At 45.6% G+C, this 27,457-nt stretch overlaps 1 protein-coding gene across 9 annotated transcripts in view; it reads right to left on the bottom strand.

Moving 5' to 3' along the window:
* The window catches only part of SPECC1 (sperm antigen with calponin homology and coiled-coil domains 1), a 177,473-nt gene that overhangs the window by 33,411 nt on the left and 116,605 nt on the right, over window positions 1–27,457 (bottom strand). For 4 of the 9 annotated variants that reach the window (XM_048823630.2, XM_048823632.2, XM_048823631.2 and 1 more), the window contains 5 exons: window positions 16,306–16,451; window positions 15,413–15,513; window positions 10,538–10,619; window positions 5,421–5,574; window positions 4,036–4,138 (listed from right to left, as the gene is read on the bottom strand). In XM_048823630.2, coding sequence (XP_048679587.2) covers window positions 4,036–4,138; window positions 5,421–5,574; window positions 10,538–10,619; window positions 15,413–15,513; window positions 16,306–16,451 — 586 coding nt within the window. Of the gene's footprint in view, window positions 1–4,035; window positions 4,139–5,420; window positions 5,575–10,537; window positions 10,620–15,412; window positions 15,514–16,305; window positions 16,452–21,275; window positions 25,950–26,504; window positions 26,708–27,457 lie in introns of those variants that run through there. The other 5 variants (XM_075120950.1, XM_075120951.1, XM_075120953.1 and 2 more) reach the window with 2 other exon arrangements.

The raw sequence follows: 27,457 nt of genomic DNA, 5'->3' as shown, positions 1-27,457 counted from the left end.
GAATGAGCCAGCACTACCAGACAACAACAAAACAGTCTCCAAATCAATTTGTTTCAAAGGGAAAAGCTACTGTCTTTCTTCTTCTAAGGTGCTGGCTCCGGCAGCTAAAGTTTCATAAAGGAGCTAGTTGTGGAGAGAAAAAAAATTGTTTATTTAAAAATATGTGTTTTGTTGTTTATGAAAGTTTTGCTCCAGGGCATGGATTATTTGGCAATAAATCCTTTTGTCTTCTATCCTAAGTAACAAACAATATTATTCTTATGAAAGAAAAATGTCAACATTACAGAGTAGAGTATCTCACACACACAGTATACAGACAACAATTCGTCTTGTTCTAAATGCCTACTACAGCCCAAAAGTTCAGCTAGAAGCACAGCCAAAGCCCTGGTTTGTCTCTGTCAAACACAAACCACAGCTACCCAAGAGCTCTTGCTTGGGATGAAGCTTTGTCATCACGCCCCACTTCTGAAACGTTAAGAGCAATGATACAATAGCAATAGGTCAGAACCAGCTGCTAAACTTTAATGCCTTCACTGCATAATTCTCAAATATTGGAACCAAATGCTGGTAATGACACAGAAAGCATGGAGGTAAACATGGCATTCTCTGCTCAGCCAGTCAATTCCTTGGGCTTGCTCTCACTTGCACAGAAGTGACAAGTCTATCCTAATTTTCTTTCAGTACAAGCATTAGCTTGGGTTTTACACACAACTCCAAGTGTCACATAAGACGAGATATGTTGCAACATATGATGAAGTTCCCTAGTTTATGGAAGGTAATATCCCACCTAAACCCGGGTATTCCATGCTAGAATTTCTTTCTGTAATGGCAGAGACAAAGAATGTGATAAGGAATTAGAATGTGCCACAATTTATACAGTGATTACAAAATGACAGTGGGTAGAATAGTTTAGCAGGGTACGTCTACACTGCACGCTCCTTACGGTGGCATGTAGAGTACCTAAGCTGCATGCCCCCCAACACAGTTATAAATAGCTGTGTAGATGGTGAGGCACTGCTTAGGCAAGAAGGGTAAAGACAGGCTTGAATCCTGTGGGTGCGTACCCTACACGGGTCTCTAAATACCCAAGTAGTGCCTCCCTTGTCTACATAACTATTTTTAGCAGTGCAGCATTCTGCTGCCTCTCCACTGCCGGAGCCTTTCCCTTCCATGGGGAAAGTCTCTGGCATTGGGGAGGCAGCAGGGAAAAGCTCCAGCAGCTCCCTGCCACAGTGAAAGGCTCCGGCAGAGAGAGAGGCAGCAGAGAAAGGCTCCGGAAGCTCCCCCTGCTGCCAGAGCCTTTCCCTGATGCGTCCCCCAACCAGAGCCTTTCGCTGATGTGTGTAGCTACACACTGCAGTGTGGATGCAGCTTGCTTTTCACTGTGGCATGTAGTTACACATATCCTACACATCACCTCCAGTAGTATGCAGTGTAGACGTAACCACAGGTTCACAGATTTCAAGGCCAGAAGAGACCACTGTGATAATCTAGTCTGATCTCCTGTACAAAACAGGCCAGAAAACTTACCCAAAATTACTCCTAGAGCAGATCTTTAAGAAAAAAAAACAGCTGATCTTGATTTAAAAATGGCCAGTGATGGAGAAATTGTTCCAATGGTTAGTTACCTTCAGTATTAAAAACTGATGTCTTGTTTCTAGTCTGAATTTGGCTAGCTTCAGCTTCCACGCACTGGATCATGTTATACCTTTGCCTGATAGACTGAAGCCCATTATCAAATATTTATTCCTCATGTAGGTACTTATTGACTGTGATCAAATCGCTTCTTAATCTTCTCTTTGTTAAGGTAAGCAGATTTAGTTCCTTGAATCTCTCACTATAAGGCACAGCTTCCAATGCTTTATAATCATTCTTATGGCTCTTCTCTGAACACTCTCCAATTTTTGACATCAGAACTGGAGAAGGTATTCCAGGAGCTATTGTATCAGTGCCAAATACAGAGGTAAAATAACCCCTCTACTCCTACTTGAGATTCCCTTGTTTATGCATCCCAGGATCGCATTAGCCCTTTTGGGCACAGTGTCAAACGGGGAGCTCATGTTCCCACCACAACCCCCACATCTTTGTCAGAGTCACTGCTTCCCAGGATAGAGTACTCCAACCTGTAAAGTATGGCCTACATTCTTTGTTCCTAGATGAATATATTTACGTTTAGCTGTATTAAAATGCATATTGCTTACCTGTGCCCAGCTTACCAAGCAATCCAAATCACTCTCTATCAGTGACTTGTCCTCTTTGTTATTTAACACTCCCTCAATTTTTGTGTTATCTGTAAACTTTATCAGTGATGATTTTATATTTTCTTCCAGGTCATTGATAAAATGTTAAATAGCATAGGGTCAAGAACTAATTCCTGAGGGCCCCACTAGAAGCACACCCACTTGCTGATGATTCTCTGTTTACAATTACATTTTGAGACCTATCAGTTAACCAGATTTTAATCTATTTAATGTGTGCCATGCTAATTTTATTTCATTCTAGTTTTTAATCAAAATGTTGTTCAATATCAAGTCAACCACCTTACCAAAGTCCAAGTAAATCATATCAACACTGTTACCTTTATCAACCAATTTTAGAATCTCATCAAAAACAGATATCAAGTTTGTTTGACACGAACTATTTTCTATAAACCCATGTTGATTGGCATTAATTATATTATCCTCCTTTAATTCTTTATTAATCAAGTCCTGTATCAGCTTCTTTATTATCTTGCCTGGAATTGATGTCCGATAGACAAGCCTAAATTACCCAGGTCATCTCATTTACCTTTTTAAATAGTCCTAAACTACATGGAATTCAGGGTAATTTAAAACATCTTACATTTCTATAACACCTTTCATCCCAAAGTGCTTCATAGGCGACACACATAGACAATGACCTGCAGCCACCCAATAAATGAAGGGCAGCAGCCCACCTGAGCACAGCATACTGCACAGAATAGGAAGAGGGGAAATTCTGGGTAAGACAGGAGGGCAAATCCCTACTTCTGTATCACAACATTGCCATGGTATCCAGCCAGATCAGACAGGCCTTCAGTTTGTAAGGTCTCATCAGAAAGAGCCTCGCATTACCAGTACAAACAGCATTTGCAAGATGATTCATGGACATGGAACATTTCAACAATAAGGTGATGGCTCTAGACCCGTGTGAATATACCCGGGAACCTGCATGGACAGAACCTTGGCCATCCAATCGAAGCTTTCTGTTCACACGGTCTTTATAGAAGACGTTTTAGAAACGCAGAGTTGGCAGCTACCTGGACAATCGCTGCAGAAGCTGTGTTTCATTCAAAATAAGCTCTCCGCTGCTGTACAGTTAGTACTACACTGCACTCTACACAACACTCAAGGGAAAGACAGCAGTCCTTTGGGATTCATTCCATTATCAGCCTTTTATCCAGCTCCCTCAAAAACACGTAAGTATCAGGATCAAAGCTTTCAAGTCCATTCTCTCTACATTTGTTTGAGCCAATAACAGGACTGTTGGGCATAAAGCCAATTATAATATGACATAGCAACAATTCCTCCAGTGCTACTGAGCTTTTGCTGACCAGTCAAGAGGAAAATTACTGGGGCCATCAGGGAAACAGCAGGACCCTCTTGATCAAGGCCACCCCGGCCAATGTCTTTTTGGTTTCACAGAACGGTCATAAGAAGTGGCATCTTCTGAGAGCTCAGAGAGGAAATCCAAGGAAAAGACATTAAGATGGCATTTGAGACATATGCCCTCAGCTTAAAGCTGCAGCTCACATACCCTCTACTGCTGACCTTCAGTGACATTTGGATGAAGCAAATACTTCAGCATATGATGGGAAGTAAACCGAGTCACTTAACCCAAAGGTAACTTTGGGGACTTGAGGGTTAGAGAGAGCTTTCGATAAGAAGGTGGATGGAAAACACCCAGTGAGAGGAGACAACAGAGAAAAATCTGCAGATTGCAATACACACATTTCCTTGAAATGACAGCTGCTCACAGCACAAGCCAATGAAAAATAAAACGCATGTGTCTTCTTACCAGGTAACCTTCAGTCTTCTTCTGACACCACTTCAGCAGTGCATTCCTCTTGGAACCACCATACTCTCGGGCCAGGGCTGCTAATGGGTCCTTTCTCTCCACGCTAATTGGGGGAGGAGAAGGAAGTAAATTTGATTTAACCAGCTCCTCTCTTTCACTTTTGACATTACATGCACATGATAAACCAGGGTAGCACAATACATTCTCAGTGGGAGAATGCAAACAACTTATATGGAATATCTTTTCAGGCAGCTGTAATATGTGTTTAGCTCTGAGACACAAATTAGTTTGGGATCACTGGATACAAATGGAAACAAAGCCTATGATAAAAATGTATTTGGGAAGCACTCAGTAAAACATATCTAAAGGAATGCATATCTTTGATCTACTTTTTCTACAGCTGCAATCATCATCCTTCACTCCCTTTTCACCTCCCTCTTCAGACATCAAAAGGCAAATTTTCAATAAACCTCTATCAATGCACCTCTAAAACTGGGGCTTTAGCGTAAACCATGGATAGAAGTTACCTAATTATTCTGGAGCAGCAAGCTCATTCCCAACTAGGGTGACCAGACAGCAAATGTGAAAAATCGGGACAGGGAGGTGGGGGGGTAATATGAGCCTATATAAGAAAACGACCCAAAAACCGGAACTGTCCCTACAAAATCAGGTTTCAGAGTAGCAGCCAAGTTAGTCTGTATTCGCAAAAAGAAAAGGAGGACTTGTGGCACCTTAGAGACTAACACATTTATTTGAGCATAAGCTTTCGTGAGCTACAGCTCACTTCATCGGATGCATTCAGTGGACAAAAATGGGGACATCTGGTCACGCTATTCCCAACTGGAGAATACCACTGCAGAATAAAAGTCTTAATTAAAATGGGAAAATCTGCAGGCATTTTTCTGCACTGGTGCTAGCTACCGTGGAAACTGTACTACCGACAAGACAAAGGCACAGAGCAGGGTCAAAACACCTGCACTTGTCTGCCCTAAAACCTTCCACTATTAATAGCACTTGCAGAAAAATGTATGCATTTTTCCAGTGCAGATGTACAATATGGGCCAGAATTAATACTTTGGTTTCCTCTCATATCTCAAACTCTCTCGTTAGATTTTATTTATAGCTACAACCAAAGCTGCACCACAACAATAGTGCCTGACCACTGACTGGTGCTTGTACCAATACTGGTATATAACGGTGAGTGCCCCTGGGGACTCCTGTTCCTTAACAATGAACATCACTGCTAGTCCTCAGTTTGTCATCCCTACCCACTTCCTGTATGGGAGCTCCACAGAGACTGGGAACCACTGAATTAAACAGCCATCAGTTTGCCAACTAAAATGGTGGCTCAGGCCAGTGGATTGCATTTTTCACTGAGTTGGTACCTGAGTTTGCTGGGGGGTCTCAGGCTGCTTGGGCTGGAGGTCAGCATCCTGCTGCTGAAGGCCATTGAGGGGGGTTTGCTCAGAGACTCCAGGGAAGGGCTCTTGCGGAGGTAATGGTCTGGTTTCAGGTCCTCACTCCTCCCTTTTAGAAGGTCTGTGGGAACAGAAAAAGCCATCAGTCTCTGGGCCTGAGGAATCTGATTAATCACTGCCCTACCAAGCAGCACACAACAATATGTAGCTTGTTGCTTTGATTCTAAACAAACATACTCCGTTGTTCATTAAACGGACATGGGGTTAGGAAACCTTGAACAGACTAGAGGTGACTGTAACAAGCAAGGACTTTGATGATTTCAACAGTACACGCTGCTTGGCTTCCTGTGATTGATAGTCCCGCTGGGGAGCGGGGGCCTCAGGTGAATGAAGGGAAATACCAAAATCTACCATCTTAAAGGTTCAAAAGTTGATCCCTAGACATGGTCACTAGACGACTGAAGGGACCAGCTCACTGTCAGACTCTTTTTGTTAACCTACCATTAACAGGACTGGAAATGAGACAAGCCTTTCGCCTCTAGGCTGCTGGTTCAAATCCAGCCCAGGGTGGCAGCAACACCCACTAGTAACTACCCAATGGCTGGCATCCTGCCTGAAATGAATTTGGCAAGTTACTTGCAGACAAGTGTCCATATCACAAAGGCTAACATCACATCACAGCAGAGAGCACTAATGCAACTCCATGGTGACAGTCTCTGCAGAGAGGCAAACGCTTAAATGGGGCACAAAGACTGACTCCTCTCTCTCTAGACATCAAGCATGAGGCACGCTGTACTGGGGAGCAGTACAGGGAAAGCTTACACAATGGCTGCTGTACTGTACCTCTTCTGTGTACAAAGTGAGACTAACTTACCAGCACTAAATTCACAGAGAGCTTAAATCTAGCTTTAGAGATGGATGATCTGGGTTCAGCATAACTGCTTTCCCTGTCTCTTGTCCCTTCTACCCATATTTATTAATAAATTAACAACTGTACAGTGTCCACTCATTCTCCCCTCAACTTCAGACTAACTGAAACCAATTCCCCAGGCCCACTGGGTGCCCCAAGAGGCAGAAACAAGACCCCATTTGTTGCGCTGCATTGTACTTCTGGAATTTCCACCTCCTGAGGATGGAACTTCCAGAAACAGAATCACAGCCAGTCAGGTATTCCAATGCCCCCAAGTCATTGGTCAAAGGACAGCTTGCAAGGGGGGAGGAGGGGTTTCAGGTGCTGGGTCAGTAGGGGGCAGCCTATCAGTTGGGGTTGTAGAGATTCAGAGGGAAAGACTTTACATTTTCTCATTGAAAATGGGAAATAATGATGCAAGTCATTAATCCTTGCTCTGCGGAGGTCTTGAAACTCCTATTACTCTATCAAAGCTCATTAGCAAAGCTAGACAAACAGCATGGAGTCCAGAGCCTAATCTTTTGTTGTTACAGTAAACAGTTCCCCTGATAAATATCTGCCAGGGCAGGAGTGAGGTGGATCGTTACTGGCGATTTACACTTGCGGTCTCCCACTTTGCAACCAAAGTATTTATCTCCTCAATTAAGGTAATGGGTCTTTTACACAGAAGAAAGCTATAAGCCTCTCCAGTAAGGAACTGTGTACATGGGGCAATTGACTGGCACAGCTTTACCGTAACAGCAAAGCAAACTTTATTCTGGGATAGAGCGTTCACACAGGGAGTCAGTTGGTCATAGCTATAGCAGAATAGCTTCTTCCACGATAGTTGATCAGTTTGTGTGGACAAGCCCTGTGCCTTGCTGGGAGAAGATCAACAGAAATAGGAGTCAGAGGGAAGGGAGTGTTTGAAGTACAGCACCAAGAACACCGAGCTTTTGAAGAAGGGGCCAACATTCACTCCAGCCACCCGCATTACCACATGTCCATTTCCTCCACCACTACTCTCTCTGCTTTCTCTCTACTATGTCCCACTCTGCATGGTTGGGGAGTCACTCAAGTGGTTGAGTATTGCCCAGTCTCACCCTGAGAATTACTTTTGTGATCTTTCAGTCTCATCTTAAAATGTTCCTTTCCTCTTTGGGTTCTACTTGACTCATTCTCAAGTGCTCTGCGATACAGTGGCTAGAGAATGCTGAGTTGCATCAGCAGAGTGGCCAGGATCTGAGAACTAACAGGCAATACAAACACTAATGTTTAAATGAGGTCATAGGAAAGAAAGCCACACTGAGAGTTAAAGCTGAGGCTCACCCTGTTGTGCCTAAGCATGGCAAAACCTCAGCTCAGCTCAAACCTTTTCCTGGCACAACAAGCTAAACACGCGTTGCCAAAGCGTATAAAAGACGGGCCCCTTGGGTGTACATCAGTGGTGGCTGTAGTACAGTGTGCATCATCACCTCAGCTCATAGCAACCCCAGGCACGACAGGCCAAGTCACTGACAGTGTAACCTTGGCAAGAGTTCACACTGAAGTTGCCGAGAGACCCCTCTCATCCACACCGAGCTGAGTGTTTTTAGAAGCAGCATTTCAGCATGCACTAGCTGTGCCTGAAATCCTCTGACCTATACTGAGCAAGCTCCCAGCAGATTCCTCTTCTCATGACACTGCAGCCTGGAGGTGTTACCTTTGTTGTTTGAAGGCAACACATTACATAAAGCTGCTGTTGCGTCTTTGGTCAGGTTCCCATCATGAATTCCATGTGTTCTCTCCTTCTGCCCATCCAGCTCCTGCAGTATTCTCATGACAGCTCAGCTCTCATTTGATGCCACTGGCTTGGAGATGGCTCAGAGAGTAAATCATCTGTCCTGCAGGGTGCCAGCAGTCACCTTCCCCCAGGGCTTTCTGGCTTTGAGGAGGGAAGCAATGGCTTTTGGGTGCTTTGGGAGTGGTCAGCTGTCAACTGCCCCACTCAAGAAATTTCAGCTCAAATGGACATTTTAAAGGAGCAACCACCAGTTTATAAAATACAGTGGCTAGCTATGGAAGGGGAATGCATTTACTTTCAAGGACTGGTGTTTAGTTTTAGTATAACTGGTTGAGGTTAAAGTGAACTTCTGTAATGATGAGCAGCAGGTAAACCCCCCAGGCAAGACATTTTCTAGAAAATGAAACACAGTTGATGTAACTTTAAGGAAAAATCGGTTCCTTCCATTGGTATCGTATCTTCTGCCCTCTAGTCCACTGCATGGCAGGAGAAACCAGCAGGAAGAACAGAGCTCTGAAGTTAACTTGTGCTGCCATATTCCTTGTAACCAGGCTTGTTGTTCAGCTACAGTATTTGTACATCTTTGAATTGTGAATGTGGAATCTTAACTGGGTATTTGAAGAGTCTGAAAATGAAGACAGGGCTCTAGTTTCTCTCTGTGGGTAGGTCTACACAACAACTAGACACCTGTGGCTGGCCTGTGGCAGCCGACTCAGGCTTGTGGGTCTCAGGCTGTGGAGCTGATTCATCACTGGGCAGCTAAGTTCCCTCTAAACTGTGCAGCCACACAGTAGCCTATTAAGAGCCACACAGGCGCTCAGGGTTGCTGCGGGAAAAGATTCCTCTCCCCCAGCCCTGGACCCAAACCAGCCCCAGCACGCCCTGCTGCAGCCCCTGGCCCAGACCTGGACCTGCTGTGACCGTGAGAGAGGCACCCCTCCCCTGGCCCCAACCCAGCCTGGACCTGCTGCGGCCGGAGGAGACGTGCCCCTCCCCTGACCCCAACCCAGCCCTGGACCTGCCATGGTCGGGGGAGAGGCGCCCCTCCCCCAGCCCCAGCCTGGACCTGCTGTGGCTGGGGTAGAGGCATCTATCCCGCAGCCCCAGCCCTGGAGCTGCTGCGGGGAGAGGGAGCTGGGGAGAGTTCCCTCTCCCCGCTGCAGCCTGCACCTGAAACCCCTCATCCCCGGCCCCACCCCAGAGCCTGCATCCTCAGCCCGAGCCCTCACCCCACCCACCCCTGGCACCCCAGCCCTCTGCCCCAGCCCTGAGCTCCCTCCCACACTCTGAAGCCCTTGGCCCCACCCCCGCCCCGCCACATGAATTTTGTTGTGTGCACCAATATGGAGGTGATATATGGAGGTGATGTATGACACATCACTTCCATATTGGTGCACATAACAAAATTAATTCTGCACCTGGATGGGAAAAATTAGATGGAACACGGCTGTGCAGACTTCTGGGTTCAGGCTGGAGCCAGAGCTGTTGGACCCTGTGACGTGGCAGGGCTCCAGAGCTCAGACTCCAAGTCCACACAGCAATGAAACAGCCCTGCAGCCCGAGCCCCATAAGCCCAAGTCGGCTGGCACGGGCCAGCTGCAGGTATCTAGTTGCTGTGTAGACACACTCCTAGAGCTAACTGAGTACTATTGCAGAAAATCAGCTTACCAGTGAAAGGGCAGAAATCAGGTTTCCACTCCTCAAAGAACATTTCAGTATCACAGCGATGTTGGACTAGATGGTCATAATGGTCCCTTCTATACTTAAAAATCTATTAATCTATGGCTATTGCTACAGATCCTGCCGCAACACCTCCAGTCAGGAGTAGACAATCAAGACAAGGGGCTCTAGTGAAGGAATCAAAAGTAAATACTGGTGGAAAAGAATATTAAGTGACAGGAGAACAAAAACAAGAGCACGAAATAACAATTGCATCTCCTGAGAACTGTGGAAATTGATTCTGTTTAGAGCCCAGATGTGATTGCTCTTTAAATAGCTGCATCTGGATCTGAAACCTATTTTTAAACAAACAAACCAACCAACCTCCAAAGGGCATGCTCTGGATTTCTCCCAAATCCGTACATGCTTCACAAAATGCAATTATCTCCAGTTTCACTGGCTGGATTATGAAGGTGCCAGAGATGTTTTGGGGTGAAGAGGGCAGGTTTGTGTTGGCATGACATACCATTTTCCCCCATAGGCTATAATCCACATGGGAGTGAAACAGCTAAGTGAACTTGATAAGATCTTTCAAATGTTCAGACATTTTGAAGATCTTGTCTATTTCATTTTGTTGCACATACCAAGTGGAAGATAGCCCAGTGGCGTGGGGAAGGACAGAGAAGAGCTGTGCTGATGGAGGGGAGGCAAAAAGGAGCCTCTTATATTCTTTGTGCATTTACTGTGATTTACCTGCAAGGGGAAGGTCTGGAAGGTCTGTGAGTTTGTCGACTCCTTTGCTGAGCAGGTTTGCATTACTGTAAGCAGTATGCCTCTGTGAAACAAGCAAGCATAGACAAATTCATCAGGAAATGTTACCGTTAGATAAATGGCCAATCAAGGAGAGGAAGAGGCCTCACTCACTCACTGTTGAAACAGAGTACGAGAATGAGAGGTATTCTGCTCTATTCAGCATTTTATACCATGCTCCTCACTGTAGTACCTGAGCACCTTCCAGCAGTGGATTAAGCAATGTGACTAACATCTGTCATGAGTTCTTTGTTCTCTCATCCTCTCCCCAGGAGGAGAAATGTGCCGTGGAGTGTCTTGTTTTGGCAGGGTGTGTCTTATTTTTTATTTAATATAAATATACCTGTTGCCATGTGTTTATATTAGAGAAGGCAAGGTCAAAGAAATGTGCCTTGCACTTGGAGTCAAAGTGGTAAGGTCTGGGATGGACCTTGGTTCCTGTGGGAGCTCATTCCACAATCTCAGACTGCCCTGGGAGAAAGTTCTGTCTCCTGGATGATGAGGTGTCTGGAGGATACCTACTTCTACCTGAGCTTGGTGGGTGGTCCTTCAATCATCTGGCCATTCAAAATTAAAGTAAAGTAGAGGATCCAGGGAAATTACTTTTCAGTTAGTGATATATTTGGCTTCCAAACATTTGCAGCCTCTGTGGGTGTGGCTACAAAGCACTTTGGAGCCCACACCCAAGCGAGTCAGGGTCGACAGATTCAGGCTAGCAGGGCTCGCAGTAGCGCTCTAAAAATAGCTGCAGAGATAGTGGTTTGAAGTTGCAGCTCGGGCTCTGAAGCACCCCTCCCTCTCCCTAGGCTTCAGAGGGACCACTGCCTTCACACCACTGTCTCTGCAGCTATTTTTAGAGCACTACCGCGAGTCCTGCTAGCCTGAATCGGTTGACCCTGGCTGGGAGGCTTGCTCTCACAGGCTCCAAAATGCTGTGTCGACAGACCCTTCTTTTCAAAGATTTTTCTTTTGGTAATCAAGTGTCAGAGATAATTTGGTGCTGCAGACCCAAAGTGACAGCATCTGCTGCTCCCAGCCCCTCCTCCTTCACCTCCAACTTGATGAACCAGACACAAAAGGCCTGCTGCCAGCTTTCAGAACTGCCCACTTAGCTTGGCATTGATAGAAGCTGCCAGAACACCTGTTTAATTCCACTCTTAATTTCCTTTCTTGACTCTGCAAAGGAAACACATTCTCATGCTCACTAAGTACTTTTTCAGGCTTCAGCCAGGCTTCCGATCACAGCTCCAACAGCTCCAATGCTGACAGCCATCCAGACAAGCCTTCTCCTGCCCTCTTTGCTAGGAAGTGGGCCAGGGATTTAGACCCCAATTCCAGAAAGTGCCAAGAACATTCAAATTCCAGTTTAGTCACTGGGAATTGAGGGTGCTCAGCATCTTTCAGCAATGGGCCTTTAGAACTGCCTGCTTTCAGGGTTGGTTTCTAGGGGCACTTAGGCATTTACCATCCTGCATCTTAGCTGCCCTTCTCTCACTTTGTTGCTGTCCTTATTCATAGTAAGACAAAAACTTTAATAGACTTTAGAATCTGAAGGAATGGTCAAATCCTGAAGTCCTTACTCAGTCTTTTAACAGACGCTACAGGTGCTCAGCACCTCTCAGCTCTGGCATGGACAGTTTAGTTCGGACCTTTTCTCACAGATCAAAGACACTGCCACCCTCTGAAAACTTCACTCGTCTAATGGAAGTAGCCAAGATATGTATCGAGATTCAGGGAATTGAAGGGTTGTTGCAGTTCAGAGTCCAGTGAAACTGAGAAACAAAAGACATCTAAAAGACAGCTCAAGAAAAGGAGGACTCTAACTCACCATATGACCCAACTATAGTATCTATCTGGTACACATCTGTCCAGTATGTGTAAATAAGTCAGCTCCCTCAGTGGAATCATTGGGAGTTCTCAGAGCTTCTTCATGATGAGTTTAGATTCTCACATCCTTGCTGCTCTCTCTTCTTAGCCCACACAAATACAAAATACAGGCTGAATAACATCTGTTGTTATGCAAAGGTTATCAAACCTCATGCTTCCTGGTGCAAGAAAATCAGTACGGGGTCAGGAAGGAATTCCCATTTTTCTTCCACATGCACAACATTATATAATTGGCCAGACACATAATGGGGAGTGGGTTTCACCTTTCTCCGAAGCATCAGGCATAGGTCTCCTGCTAGAGGTTGGATATTGAAAGAGACGGACCTATTTGATGTTGCAGAGCTTACATTCCTGAGTTTCTAGACACATGAATCTCAAGCTAAGACCAACAGAAAGAGAGAGACAGAGACCAATAGACAGACAGAGAGAGGGAAGGGGAGAGGGATTACTTGTATAAATTTAGCCCCCTTTTTTTTTTTACTAGGTCATGATTCCCAGTAAACATATCCCTGCTGGGTCAACCTAGAAGACCATCTCAGTTTCTTTCTGTTTTTTTACATAATCACCAGCAGGGCCGGATGACATAAAATAAACTCCAATTTCCTGAGAAATGGCTGCAGGCAGAAAGGAGGGAAGAGGATCTTTGTCACCAGAGAAACCGTCTTTTATATCAGTTAGTCAAAGCACTCCAGTATGTGAGACATAGGCCTTGATTTCTTTTGGCTGTGTTTGCAGGAGACCTGCCAGTATTCAAGCCTGGTGCCTAATTTAACCTTGCGTAGTCTGTGTAGACAACAAACACCAAATACCACAGTCATCGTCCTTTAGGGTATGGAAAATAACCTACTCCGTATGGGAAGGCAAGAGAGTGGTGTGACATTATTGACATAAACTGTGACCATATAGATCACTGTTGCAACCACTGTTATGTATTTGCAGCAAATATTGTACAAAGGTGCCGTGTGAGGTGTCTATAAAGAGGTTATGATGATGCTATCTGTATGTATGTACCATTTTTGTAGTTGAAGTTATGAATATTGGCTATGTACTGGTATCTCAATGTGTTTTGATTCTAAGTAGCCTCAGTGAAGCATTTGGTCAGCTTCTTGCCCAATCAAGAAACACTTAACTGACAATGAACTTTGGGAGACCCCAATCCACTTCTGAGCTTTCCTGGGAATTTTCAAACCAACATGTAAACAATGACATCAGCCTGTAAAGAACTGAGTCATGCATGGACATGTGACTTGCCCATGTGACTCTAAACTCCATCTTGCTGTGTGATTTTCCACAGTCAGAACAAAGGGGTGTCCTTCCATAGGGAGAGAATATAAAAGGCCATGGAAACTCCTCCATTTTGTCTTCAGTCCTGCTTCTGACCTCTGGAGAAACCTTGCTACAAACTGAAGCTCTGAACAAAGGATTGAATGACCCATACCAGCTGTGGATGTACTCCAAAGACTTCATTTGAACCTGCCGTTTATTCCATCACTGCTACAAGCCTGAACCAAGAACTTTGCCATTACTGTATATAATTGATTCCATTTAACTAATTTTTGCTCTCATATATATTTTCTTTCCTTTTATGAGTAAACCTTTATATTTTAGATTCTAAAGGATTGGCAACAGTGGGTAAGTTCTGATTTATATAATGACCTGGGTCTGGGGCTTGGTCCTTTGGGATCGGGAGAACCTTTTTTTCTTTTACTGGGGTATTGGTTTTCATAATCATTCGTCCCCATAATGAATGGCACTGGTGGTGATACTGGGAAACTGGAGTGTCTAAGGGAATTGCTTGTATGACTTATGGTTAGCCAGTGGGGTAAAACCAAAGTCCTCTCTGTCTGGCTGGTTTGGTTTGCCTTAGAAGTGGAGAAACCCCAGCCTTGGGCTGTAACTGCCCTGCTCTAAGCAATTTGTCCTGAATTGATACTCTCAGAAGTGTCCTGCCAGAGGCAGCATCATTACAAGTAGGTACACAATACCAGGCCTTATCCAATTCTCAGGGGCACATTCCATCTCTTCTTGGGCTGAGCAAAGCTGATGGACTTCAATTGGTTGGTAAAGGTGGGGCTAATAGGATTGAGGTGGATAATTATTTTATACTTGTTCTGCAGTCACACCTCAGTAAAGAGCCAGTTCTTAAAGTCATCTCTACAAGCACCCACTAGAGGTCTCTAAATGCTTTACATGCTCCCAGGAGAGCTTTCAGGAATATTTCTGTGCCTAGAACAATGACTGGCCAAAGAGGTCCAAAAAGGCAAATGATGCAAGTGCACAGATAGCATATAGTGATAGAGGTTAGTGATAATATGGTAGGCATGCTACCACCAAAATCAGTGAAATGCCACTGTGTCTGCTTTCCCACCATTCCCAGAGGCAGTATTTCTGGTAATGTTACATCACAGCACTGAAAGTTACCAACAGAATGTTAACTGGCTGATGCAGTGACATCAGACGCATCACATTCCAGAAGAGTTGCATTCTGGGAGAAAATCAAAACATAGCAACCATCATCAGCCCTCAATAGCCACAGGCTGATTTGATATCTTGGGGCATACTTCCTCAGGAACATTTACCATCTCTCTTCTCACTACCCTTCCCTAACACACATGCTAAATACCTTGCTGAGTTTGAGGTTCATCTTAACTCACTTTAAATGATCAAAACCTACTTTCCTGGTCAATGCTGATTAAAGTTCTGAAGTGGATTCCAAAGAGTTCACACCCACCCACTGGGACGTTCAGCCAGGAGATAAAACGGGAGCTCACTTTGATCTCTGTACCCTGTTAGAACTCCAGCATTTGATCTTCCACAGAAAATAAGCACATGTATTTCCCCTTTCCCTGGCTACAGCCACATGCATGGTGATGTGCTGAAGCCACGTCATGGTGTAGGAAGCCATGCAACCACCCAGCCCAATTCCGGTACCTGCATGGGGGAGACGGCGGCTGCTGGGGCTGTCCTCACCGGAATTCCACTCAGAGGGCTCCTTGGGACCTTGTGAACCGTGATACTCTGCCCAGTGCTCCCTGCAAGGAGGGAAGGAAACATTTATATTTTAGACCAGTCTGAAAGAAGAGGTCATGATGTTCTTTTCCCGATCCTCTCCCACCACTCATGTCTGAACAAGGACCTGATGGCATTCAATCCATTTCTATGTACTTTAGCATCAGTTGGAGAAAACCTTAGAAAAGAGATAACTCGGGGAAGGGAGTATGATAGACGTCTACAAAAATCATGATTGGTGTGGGGAGAGTGAATAGGGAATTGCTATTTCTCTATTCACATAACACAAGAACCAAGTCACCCAATTAAATTAATAGGCAGCTGGTTTAAAGCAAACGTAAGAAAGTACTACTTCACACAATGCACAGTCAACCAGGGGATGTTGTGAAGGCCAAAAGTGTAACTGCATTAAAAAAAGAATTAGATAAGTTCATGGAGGATGGTCCATCAATGGCTATAAGACAAAATGGTCAAGGGCGCTACCGCATGTGCCGGGTGTCCTTAAAACTCCAACTGCCAGAAACTGGGACTGGACAACAGGGGATGAATCACTCAAAATTATCCTGTTCTGTTCATTCCCTCTGAAGCAGCTGGCACTGTTGGAAGACAGGATACTGGGCTAGATGGACCATTAGTCTGACCCAGTCTGGCAGTTCTTATGTTCTGTAGCACTGCTAAAACCAATATCCACTGGGATGCAAGATGAGGCAGCGGATGTCACAAGAATTAGCTGCTTGCCAGCTGAAGTTTAACTATTTGAAATTTTAATGAAAAAAAGAAAACTACTCCTATCCCAGAGTGCAGGACAGGAGTACCTGAGCATCCCAAGTCAAATGACTTGATGAGTGACTTGACAGTAGCTGCAGACTCTGAGGGAGTGGGTGATGCCCTGCTGACATAGACTCCTTGCCAGCGGTTGGTGGTATCTGCTTCTACAGAATTCACCTCCTCAGTTGTCAGCCTGAACAGTAGAAACCAGAACAAAGTCAGAGGCAACAGGAAGCACAAGAAAATATTCACTCTACAGAAAGCAACTTCTGAAGGCACAAGTCCCGTCTCCTGTAAGGCCCCCATCATGTACTCTCCCATTACAATAATGCTTAGGCTCTTTTCTTCTTCAAAGCACACAGCAATAAGCCTCACAACCCACCCTAGGAGGTCAAGAAATATCATCCCCATTCACAGGTAAGGAATCCAAGGTACAGAGAAGTTGTGACTTGCCCTGGGTCACAGTAAGTCAGTGACAAAGTTGGAATTTCCGGACATTCAGTCCTGTGTTGAAAGCTCTATACTCATGACTACCTTTCTCGAGTCCTCATATCCTCACCTATAGATGATAATTTTGGGTCCTTCCCATATGGAAAGGATATCAGGCTGTTGTGGCCTAGCAACTGCCTAGCAACCTCCATGTCTGGTGGGCTTCATAGGCCTTAAAGACCCAGGACTGAACTCCCCCTGCCCCCTTCTGAAAAACCTTCAACAAATATGTCCTTTTCTGTCTTGTTCACCCCCACGATCCCAACGTACATCCAAAGATACCATTCCCCGAAATGTTGCCAATTAACTAGTCCTCTTTCAAACTAGCAACATAATGGAGTGGCTGATATGGAACTCGATTAATAAAGAATTAAAGGAGTGTAATATAATTAATGGCAATCAACATGCATTATGGGAAATAGATGTCTTTTTTGATGAGATTATAAGTTTGGTTCATAAAGGTAAAAGTGTTGATGTAATACTACACATACTTCTGTAAGGCATGTGACTTTGTACCAGACAATATTTTAATTAAGAAACCAGAATAAAACAAAATCACCATTAAATGTATTAAAACCTGGCTGATATGTCTCAAAAATGTAATTGTAAATTGGGAATCATCCTCAAGTAGGTATGTTTCTAGAGAGGTCCCGTGCGGATCAGTTCTTGGCCCTATACTATTTGACACTTTTACGAATGACCTCACAGAAAACAAAATCATTACTGACAAAGCTTGCAGATGACACAAAGACAGAGAGAATGGTCAATAATGAAGAGGACAGGTCAGAGATATAGAGCAATCTGGATCACTTGGTAAGCTGGTACTTACAGGATGGGGGAACTGTATCCTGAAAAGCAGTGACTCTGAGAAAGACTTGGCAATCATGGTCAATAATCAGCTGAACATGAGCTACCAGTGCAATGCTGTGGCTAAAAGGAAAAATGTGATCCGTGGAAATATAAACAGGGGAATATTAAGTAGGAGTTAAGAGGTTATTTTACCTCTGTGTTTGCCACTGGTGTGACTGCTACTGGAAAATTGTGTTCCGTTCTAGTGTCCACAATTCAAAAGGATGTTGATAAACTGGAGAGGGTTCAGAGAATAGCCAAGAGAATGATTAAAGTGCCTTATAGTGAGACACTCAAGGAACTCAATCTACTTATCTTATCAAAGAGAAGGTTACAGGTTGATTTGTTCATCTACATGGGGTACAGAAATATGACAATAGAAGGCTCTTCAGTCTAGCAGACACAGTTATAACAATGGTATAACAATCCAATGGTTGGAAGTTAAAGCTAGACAGACTAGAAAGACATAATTTTTCCTTTTTTTGTTTTTTAAACAGTGGGGGTAACTGCCTATTGGAACAACCTATCAATGGCTGTGATAGAGTCTCTATCACTGTAGATTTTAAACCAAGACTGGATGTTTTTCTAAAAGATACGCTTCAGTTCAACCACAACTATTGGACTTGAAACAGAAATTAATCCAAGGAAGTCCTATGGTTTGTGTTATGCAGGAGGCCAAACTAGATGATAAAAATAGCCTCTTCTGGTTTTATAATCTATTCATCTAATTGGGGGTTGCCCAGGAGCTGACTATACATTCTTGGCAGCCCCACCCCCCAGACCAGCTTTGACCTCAGACAACTAACTTATATTTTAGCAAAGCTGGCTGAGAGGGTTGAGGCCAGTTATTTACAAACAGAGTCTCTATTATATTGTTTTCATGATTTACTAGCTGTTGAATCTAAGCAGACTGATCTGCAGGTCCCAGGGCACCACTGCTTCCCCCATTGAAGAAATGGGCTGGCAATAGAGAGCTATGCAAACAAGAAAAGAGCTATGAATTCAGCACAAGAATGGAGCCAGAACTCCCTGGAGAAAGTGCCTACAGGGCTGCACGATTCCTGCTGGGCTAAAAATAGGGGTCAATCTTTTTATTTTATTTTCCTTTTGGCATCAGAGTTGTTTCTACAAAATGCAAGGGAGTTAGGGGGTGTCAATGAATGACACCAAAAAGAATGATTCATGCTTCTATTTCTGGCCATGCTCAAGGAGGTGCTGTCTGTAAGCAGACACTGGCTACTTCTTTGCTAATTCATTCAGGCTTCCTGCGAGCCAGGAGGAGCCTGCGGAGGCAGATGGCTTGAGAAAAGCCATTTCATTCCATTTTCCAACTAATCCAAGGAGGAGGAAAGGAAAAGCTGGATGAGATTCACTGAGCTCTGAGGGATCCAGTGTTTTGATGATTAGCCCTAAATGCTCTCCCACCCCCAGGCTCCTCATGGCTTCATTAAACACCACCAACAAGTCAACAGCAGCATCTGGACTTCATTTGTAAGAAAACACAAAGGCTAAAAGGAGTCCTGCAGCTAATGAAACATGGGGGAAAGCATGGACTTCCGCTGAAGGATGCCTAGTAGGAATGGGTCAACCAACCATTTCAATACATTTCTCTGTAAGGAAATAATGAACGAGACCATTATGCAGTGCCTGCATGATCTCCAAGGTAGAAAGAGAATGTAAGGTTTGTGCAGTTTGTGTACACAGCTCTGGGCAAGTTAATAAAGCTTGAGGGTAAAGCCAAGCCAAGGGTATGGCTCAGTGAGCCAAAGCCCCATCTGAGCTATGGGAGCTCGCTGTAGATTCTACCCAGAGGAAAAAGGAAACATATGAAGTGATGAACACATGTTAAGGGGTGAGGGCCATCAGCAGGAGAGCCCTAGTGGCGTGCCTAAGCCTTATCTCATGGATCGGGATGCAAGTCAGAGCAGGGCTAAAGTTCTCATTCACTAGCTCACCTCAGGGGATCTTTGGTTGCATAAACATTTCCAGAATGAGATTAAATATGAAATACATTATCCCAAGGCTCAAATCCCAGGAAGTTTGCTGAGACATCACACCTCAGATACACTATCATTTCAACTGGGTAAATGCTGAGACACTAATATCTAAGCTGCCACCTGGCCTGATTTTGTTTGAACACTTTCTGTGATCTTAGCCTCTAAACATGCCCTGAAATAAGTTTCTGGGATGACTAAATATCACCATGCTGTGATGGTGAGGTCTCCCCAGCTGGAAATCTCACCATGGTGATATTTTCGTACTTGGGACTGACTTTCTCTAACCACGTCACCCAGGCCATCCTGGTTTGACTTGCTCACTGCTTTTCAGTTTTGAAAACAAAATTAATAAAGGAGGGGGGAGAGAAAGAGAGAGACAGGCTCCTATAATCTCTTATTCAGTATGGAGAGGTCATTTCCTCCCTCTGATTAGTTTATGATGTCAGCGTCAATCCCTCACTTGTTACATTTTCAAAAAGCACCTTTGTGCTTTCTCCCACACTCCCCTCCTGCTTGGAAAGAGCTCTGTATAAACACCCACAAAGACACTTCATTGCCTTTCTTCAGATCCCTCCTCAAAACTCCCGTTTCCAGGGATGTCTACAATTATTAGGCTGTTGGTGTGCAGAGACCATTGCCTAGCATGCTGACCAATACTGTCTCATTGTTTCCTTGTACTCCCCCATCCGCCTGTATCCATCTTGTCTTACACTTCGACTGTAGCATCTTTGGGGCAGGGATTGTGTTTTTGTTCAGTGTTTGTGCAGGGCCTAGCACAATGGGGTCCTGATCCATGTCTGGGACTGCTAGGCGAAACAGTAATATAAATAATAATACTCCAAACCGTTGTTGGCAAACAGAAATCACAGACTTTTCAAGTCTTTAAGTTTAAGGAGGTAGAAGTGCAACTCACAAGAGCAAACGAATTCAGAAAGATGGCATGAGAACATGACCCAGCATGATTAATGCCAAGCCATAGCTTAAGAGCCAAACAACAACCCCCAGAGCACAACATTAATTTACAAAAGACTGGTTGGATAGTCTGAGCCATATTAACTAAGCTCTTGCACAGAGAGGAGGAAATTTAAACAAAATGCAACCTACTGCTATTGCATTGCTTGAAAACATGGGATGAAATGTTATACACAGTTATCACCGCTGGAGTGCAGCAGCTCCAGAAGGAAGCCAGAGCTATTCAGCTGTGGGGGAGTTAGAACATGAGCAGTTTTACATCACTTCACTTGATTCCCCAGGAGGGTGAGATAGTTGAAGCATTAGAGGAAAGCTCACTGGCAGCAGCTGATCACTGTGTTTGTTCTTCAGGTCTGGATTACACGAATAACAGCGAGTCAGAAAGGTGCCAACCTTGCTGTGGCTAGTGTGTTGATTATGGGACTAGGCAGGCTACATACGTTTGGGGAAAGCACCAGCAATAATGCGGGACTGTGTTGTTTGTACATTTCTGAACCCCGCGGTTCCTTCTTTTTGAAAAAGACTGAGCAGCTCTGTTGGGGGTAACTATTCTGTTGCCTGAGAGATCTCAGGGTTTCCGTGGCTGCAGTTCCTGGCATTGTGGTTACAAAGTGACTCGTGACTCTTCCTCAGTTGCAAGGGAGACAAAGAAGAAGCACACACAGCTGCTGATACGCAGAACAGAAAAGAGGCCAGGAGCAGGCAGCAGACACTTCTGGACAATTACACATTTATTTTGCACTTCCATGTATTTTTTTAAACATATAAAAAAACATTGAACAATCGCCAGCACAGATAATAAAGAGAGGCAACACAAGTGTGCGTACAGTTATGTAACATGGCACAGTGGCATGGAACATGGCACAGTGGCATGGGTCATGCCAAAGTAATGAGAGCTCTTAGCATTCATAGAATCTGCTGCCCAGAAGCCATGGCCCTGCTAGATCTTCTCAACCAAAGGAGGAGTGGAGACCATAGGGCCAAAATGTGAACTTCCAGTCCCACAAGGGAGTGATCTCTGATTGTCTTAGTTTCTCCTTGGTATCCAGGAAAGCTTTCCCAGTGTCTTCAGTTGTTAGGAAGGACACAAGCAAATTCTCCTGACCATATACTTCACCTGAGTTAAGAGGATGGGAACGACTTTCCTTTAGGGGAACATCTGTTGTTTTCCTTCGGATCCCTCTGCTTGCAGTCCAGGACAAGCAGCTAATTTTTATCCCATGGATGTGGCTGCACCTGATCTGGCAGAATAGAAATCTACAGGAGGATATGCTGCAGCCAGCTTCTTTCAGACTTCTGTGCCACACGAGTCAGTTGCTGCCACCTAGCGGTGAGGCCATTGTCAATGCTGCATCCAAAACCTCAAACACCCAGGCAGTTTATACTGAATAAGCAGCAACCTAATCTTCATATGTAATCTACACTTGACTCTCACACCCACATGCAAATCCTGGAATCATTAGAAAATAGATATGCATATAAAATTGTATATATTACATAATGTGTGTGCATAACATGTTACATCTTAGGGCACATCTTCACTGGCAACGTTAAAGCTTTAACATGGCTTGTGTAGTCGTGGCATAGCGCTGGGAGAGAGCTCCTCCCAGTGCCCTAAAAACCCACCTCCATGAGGGAATAGCTCCCAGCGCTGGTGCACTGTCTACACTAGCACGTTACAGCACTGAAACTTGCAGCGCTCAGGGGTGTGTTTTTTCACAGTCCTGAGCAAGAAAGATACCGCACTGTAAAGTGCCAGTGTAGACAAGCCCTTATACACCCACACACAAAATGATAAAAACACTGTATCACCCGTGGGCAAACACTTTTCACAAAGTAATCACTCCATATCTGACCTCTAAATTCTCATCTTTAAAGGAAACCTGCACATCACCTTCAAAAGATGAGCCTGGGAGCTTAAATTCATATTTTGGCTAGACACTAAAAAACACGGACTGAATAAAGGGTTTGGCTACACTTGCGAGTTACAGCGCAATAAAGGAGCCCCGGGCGCACTAGCTTGCTAACCGTCCGCAGTGGCAAGGCACGTAGAGCGCTCTGACTCCACGGCTACAGCGCTGCTGGTCTCCACCTCGGCAAGTGGAATAACGTTTGCTGCGCCCCCGCTGGAGCACTGTGGCGCCAGTGTGGACGAGGTGTTGCATTACTGCACTCTGATCAGCCTCCGGAAATGTCCCATAATACCCTTAAGTCAAGTGGCCACTGTTGTCATTGTTTTTGAATCACTGTAGGAATGCGGATACGCCCTTTGAAAGCTCTGTTTCTGACAGCCAGCATGCTTATCTGCTCCGAAACAAAGCAACCATGAGTGTGGAATGCTGTGTGAGAGAGAGAGAGAGAGAGACGGGGGGTCGGGGGGGGGAGGAAGGGGTCTGCTGCTGTCTGAACTTACAAGACAGCATGCTGACATGCTCTCAGCCCCCCAAAACCCCACTCTCCCCCCCCCACATACACATAACACACTCCCTGTCACACTCCACCCCCCATTTGAAAAGCACATTGCAGTCACTTGCATGCTGAGATAGCTGCCCATAATGCATCGCGCCCAATGCCGTCGCAAGTGTGGCCACACCAGTGCGCTTGAAGCTGTCAGTGTGGACAGACGGCAGCGCTTTCCCTACTGCGCTCCGAAGGCTGGTTTAACTCAAAGCTCTCTACATCTGCAAGTGTAGCCATGCTCAAAGACACTGGATATATGGCTTAGTACAACCCACCTATCCTCCTTTTTTGTCCTTTGACAGCAGAAGTGTTAACTGGTCACTTCGCTTTGAATGGTCCCTTAAAACATGTGTTAACGACTTACCCTAAACAATCTGTTCCACCTCCTGTTTAACTGCAGCATTCTGAGGTCAGGTCTACACTCAAAAAGTTAAGTCGATCCAGCTATGGTCACTCAGGGGTCTGAAAAATCCACCCCCCTGAGTGCGATAGGTAAGGTGACTTAACCACTGGTGTAGAGAACCTAGCTACTGCCTTTCCAGGAAGTGGATTAACTACACTGACAGGAGAACCACAGTAGCATTTCAAGTGTAGACAACCCCCAAGTACCTTTCCCAGATCTAAAGAAGAGCTGTCAGTAGCTCGAAAGCTTGTCTCTCCCATCAGCTGAAGTTGGTCTAAGAGCTTGGCTACACTTACATTTTATGTATCAGACAGGTAGCCGTGTTAGTCTGGATCTGTAAAAGTGGCAGAGAGTCCTGTGGCATCTTACAGACTAACAGGTTTCAGAGTAACAGCTGTGTTAGTCTGTATTCGCAAAAAGAAAAGGAGTACTTGTGGCATCTTAGAGACTAACCAATTTATTTGAGCATGAGCTTTCGTGAGCTACAGCTCACATCATCAGATGCATACCGTGGAAACTGCAGCAGACTTTATATATACATAGAGAATATGAAACAATACCTCCTCCCACCCCATTGTCCTGCTGGTAACAGCTCAAATAAATTGGTTAGTCTCTAAGGTGCCACAAGTACTCCTTTTCTTTTTACAGACTAACAGACGCATTGGAGCATAAGCTTTCGTGGGGGAATACCCACTTCGGCGGATGCATGTGAAGTATTCACCCACAAAAGCTTATGCTCCAATATGTCTGTTAGTCTATAAGGTGCCATAGGACTCTTTGCCGCTTTAACGTTTTATAGCACTCTAACTTGCTGGCTCAGGGCTGTGAAAAATCACCCCCCTGAGCGCAGCAAGTCAGAGCGCTTTAAAGTGCTAGTGTGGACAGGCTCAGAGCGCTGGGAGCTAATCCTTTCGCGGAGGTGGAGTACCAGGAGCGCTGGGAGAGCTCTCTCCCAGCCCTCGGCGCAGATCCCCTCGCGGAGGTGGAGTACCAGGAGCGCTGGGAGAGCTCTCTCCCAGCCCTCGGCGCTGATCCCCTCGCGGAGGTGGAGTACCAGGAGCGCTGGGAGAGCTCTCTCCCAGCCCTCGGCGCTAATCCCCTCGCGGAGGTGGAGTACCAGGAGCGCTGGGAGAGCTCTCTCCCAGCCCTCGGCGCTGATCCCCTCGCGGAGGTGGAGTACCAGGAGAGCTGGGAGAGCTCTCTCCAGGCCCTCGGCGCTAATCCCCTCGCGGAGGTGGAGTACCAGGAGCGCTGGGAGAGCTGTCTCCCAGCCCTCGGTGCTAATCCCCTCGTGGAAGTGGAGTACCAGGAGCACTGGGAGAGCTCTCTCCCAGCCCTCGGCGCTAATCCCCTCGCGGAGGTGGAGTACCAGGAGCACTGGGAGAGCTCTCTCCCAGCCCTCGGCGCTAATCCCCTCGCGGAGGTGGAGTACCAGGAGCGCTGGGAGAGCTGTCTCCCAGCCCTCGGCGCTGATCCCCTCGTGGAGGTGGAGTACCAGGAGCGCTGGGAGAGCTCTCTCCCAGCCCTCGGCGCTAATCCCCTCGTGGAGGTGGAGTACCAGGAGCACTGGGAGAGCTCTCTCCCAGCCCTCGGCGCTAATCCCCTCGTGGAGGTGGAGTACCAGGAGCACTGGGACAGCTGTCTCCCAGCGCTTGTGCGCGACCACACTTGCACTTCAAAGCGCTGCCGCGGGAGTGCTTTGAAGTTTCCAGTGTAGCCATGCCCTTAGAAAAGCTATTACCTCAGGGCTTGTCTACATTATCCACCGGATAGATGGGCAGCAATCGATCCAGCGGGGATCAATTTATCGCCTCTATTCTAGACACGATAAATCGACTGTTGAGTGCTCTCCCATCGACTCTGATACTCCACCAGGGCGAAGGGTGCAGATGAAGTCGACAGGAGAGCATCAGCCATTGACTTACCGCAGTGAAGACACCACGGTAAGTAGATCTAAGTACGTCGACTTCAGCTATGTTATTCACATAGCTGAGGTTGCGTACCTTAGATCAATCCCACTCCCCAGTGTAGACCAGGCCTCACTTACCCTGTCTCTCTACACCCACACACAACTCTTTTTTACAAAACTTTTAAATGTATGATTGCAAAAGCAGCCACCCCCCACTACAGTCAATGGATAGGTTCAGTCCCCAAATCCCTGTGATCAATCCCAAGAGTTTTGGTTTCTAAGATTTCTTTTCAATTGGTTTAAATGGATTCAAAGCTGTTTCCACCTCAAAGATTCTTCAAAAGAGAGCAGCCTGTTGAAATCAAAGGGCCAGGCTCCTTTGGGTCAGGCTACTGCTCATGGGGAAAGGTGTATCTGAATTGCATTCACACTTTGTAGTGCTCTGGGCTTTTTGAGGGAAGTAATAATCTGGCTCTTTGGATTGAGGTGCTTTTTCCAATTGAAACTTCCCTTTTCAGGCTGAAGGCATTGTCTGAGGTGTCCCTGTCATGGCAAGATCAGGCCTGGCTTTGCATCTCTCCAGGACTGTGCTAACTGGCAGAGATTGGGCACCTGCGGAGACAGAAACAAACATGGGGGAGGAGTTATATAAAACAATACAACAGTTCAAAAGTGCAGTTGTAAGTGTTTTACCCAAACCATCCCATTGCCACTAAACAAAGGAGCAGCCAGAGCACTGATTATGTGTTTGGGACCAAACTTACAACTACCTCCTTAGCAGAGACTGAGTTTCCATATGGCATTCAAGAGACTGCCCCTCCACCAGGTATACTCTATGGCATTTCCCCTCATGCAGTCTCCTTCAATGCACAGATGCTGGTGTAGGAAAGATCTCCTTTGGGGCGGAACAGGATAAATGGTGCAGAAAACTGAGGAGGAGGTAATGTCCTCTATGCACTGCCACACATACACCCACTGCTCACTTAGGATACTACTGACTTGGGGCATTGATCAGAGCATCAAACAAAGAAAAGTTAGGGCTGGTCTACACTGGCAAGTTTCTGCGCAGTGAAGCAGCTTTGTCCGCTCAAACTGCAGACGCATACACACTTCCAAGCCACTTTGTGCGCAGAAACTCCTGAGTTGCAGCTCTGTAAAAAAACCCACCTTGACAAGAGCCGTAAGGCTATTTGCGCAGAGGTTCCAGTGCTCTATTGCCAGTGTAGACATTTGATTGCTTTCTGTTCTGTAATTGGCCTCCGGAGCGGTCTCACAATGCCTCTAGTGACAGCTCTGCTCATTGTTTTGAACTGGAGACAAGCGCCCCGCCCCTTTCAAAGCACCGTTTCTGACAGCTGTGCTGATCTTCTCTGGGACACAAAGCAAACTATTAACGTGGAATGCTCAATGCTCATGCGTGTGTGTGTGTGTGTGAGTGAGAGAGAGAGCTCTCTATGTAGATATATATAGCTGTGCAGAGAGCCCAGAGAGGGAGGCGGGGCCTGATGTTGGGGTTTCCCCTTCCCCCAGGACTGGTTGCTTCCTGCCGCTGTCTGAACTTCCAAGACAGCTTGCTGACACACACTCTGTCCCCAAAAACACACACTCCCTGTCACGCTCTCCCCCGACATTTCAGTTGAAAAGCAGCTGGCAATACAGTAGGATGCCCATGGAACAATGGGACTGGGAAAATTGCATCATGTGACTCTGTGCCTGCCCAATGAGGCATTGCAAACCCTTCCCAAAGCACCCAGTGGCCAGTTGCACAGTGGGATAGCTACCACAATGAACTGCTGTCTTTGCCCCTGGGATGCATACCCATTAGGGAGAAGGGTCAGTTTGTCTCACCGCTCTTGCTTTCTATTAATCAGTGCTTTAGCTGTGAAATTCTGGAGATGAACGGGAAGTCACAGAAAGTTCTTGAATCTGCTTAATCTTAGGAATCACATAAAGATAAATATTGCACAAGGACATGATTAGCTAACGATACTGCAAAAAATGCATCCCCTGGCTGAAGGAATGAAACATTCAGAGCCAGGGAACATATTTTAAAGGGTGTGTATGTGAGAATTTCCCTGGCTTTCCCTTTACTAATCAGTTTGCGTTGTTGAGTCAAGTTG

The sequence above is a fragment of the Caretta caretta genome, chromosome 17 (assembly GCF_965140235.1).
Source record: "Caretta caretta isolate rCarCar2 chromosome 17, rCarCar1.hap1, whole genome shotgun sequence".
In the NCBI taxonomy this organism is placed as follows: Eukaryota; Metazoa; Chordata; order Testudines; family Cheloniidae; genus Caretta; species Caretta caretta.
This window is presented reverse-complemented; position numbering and strand designations above follow the sequence as displayed.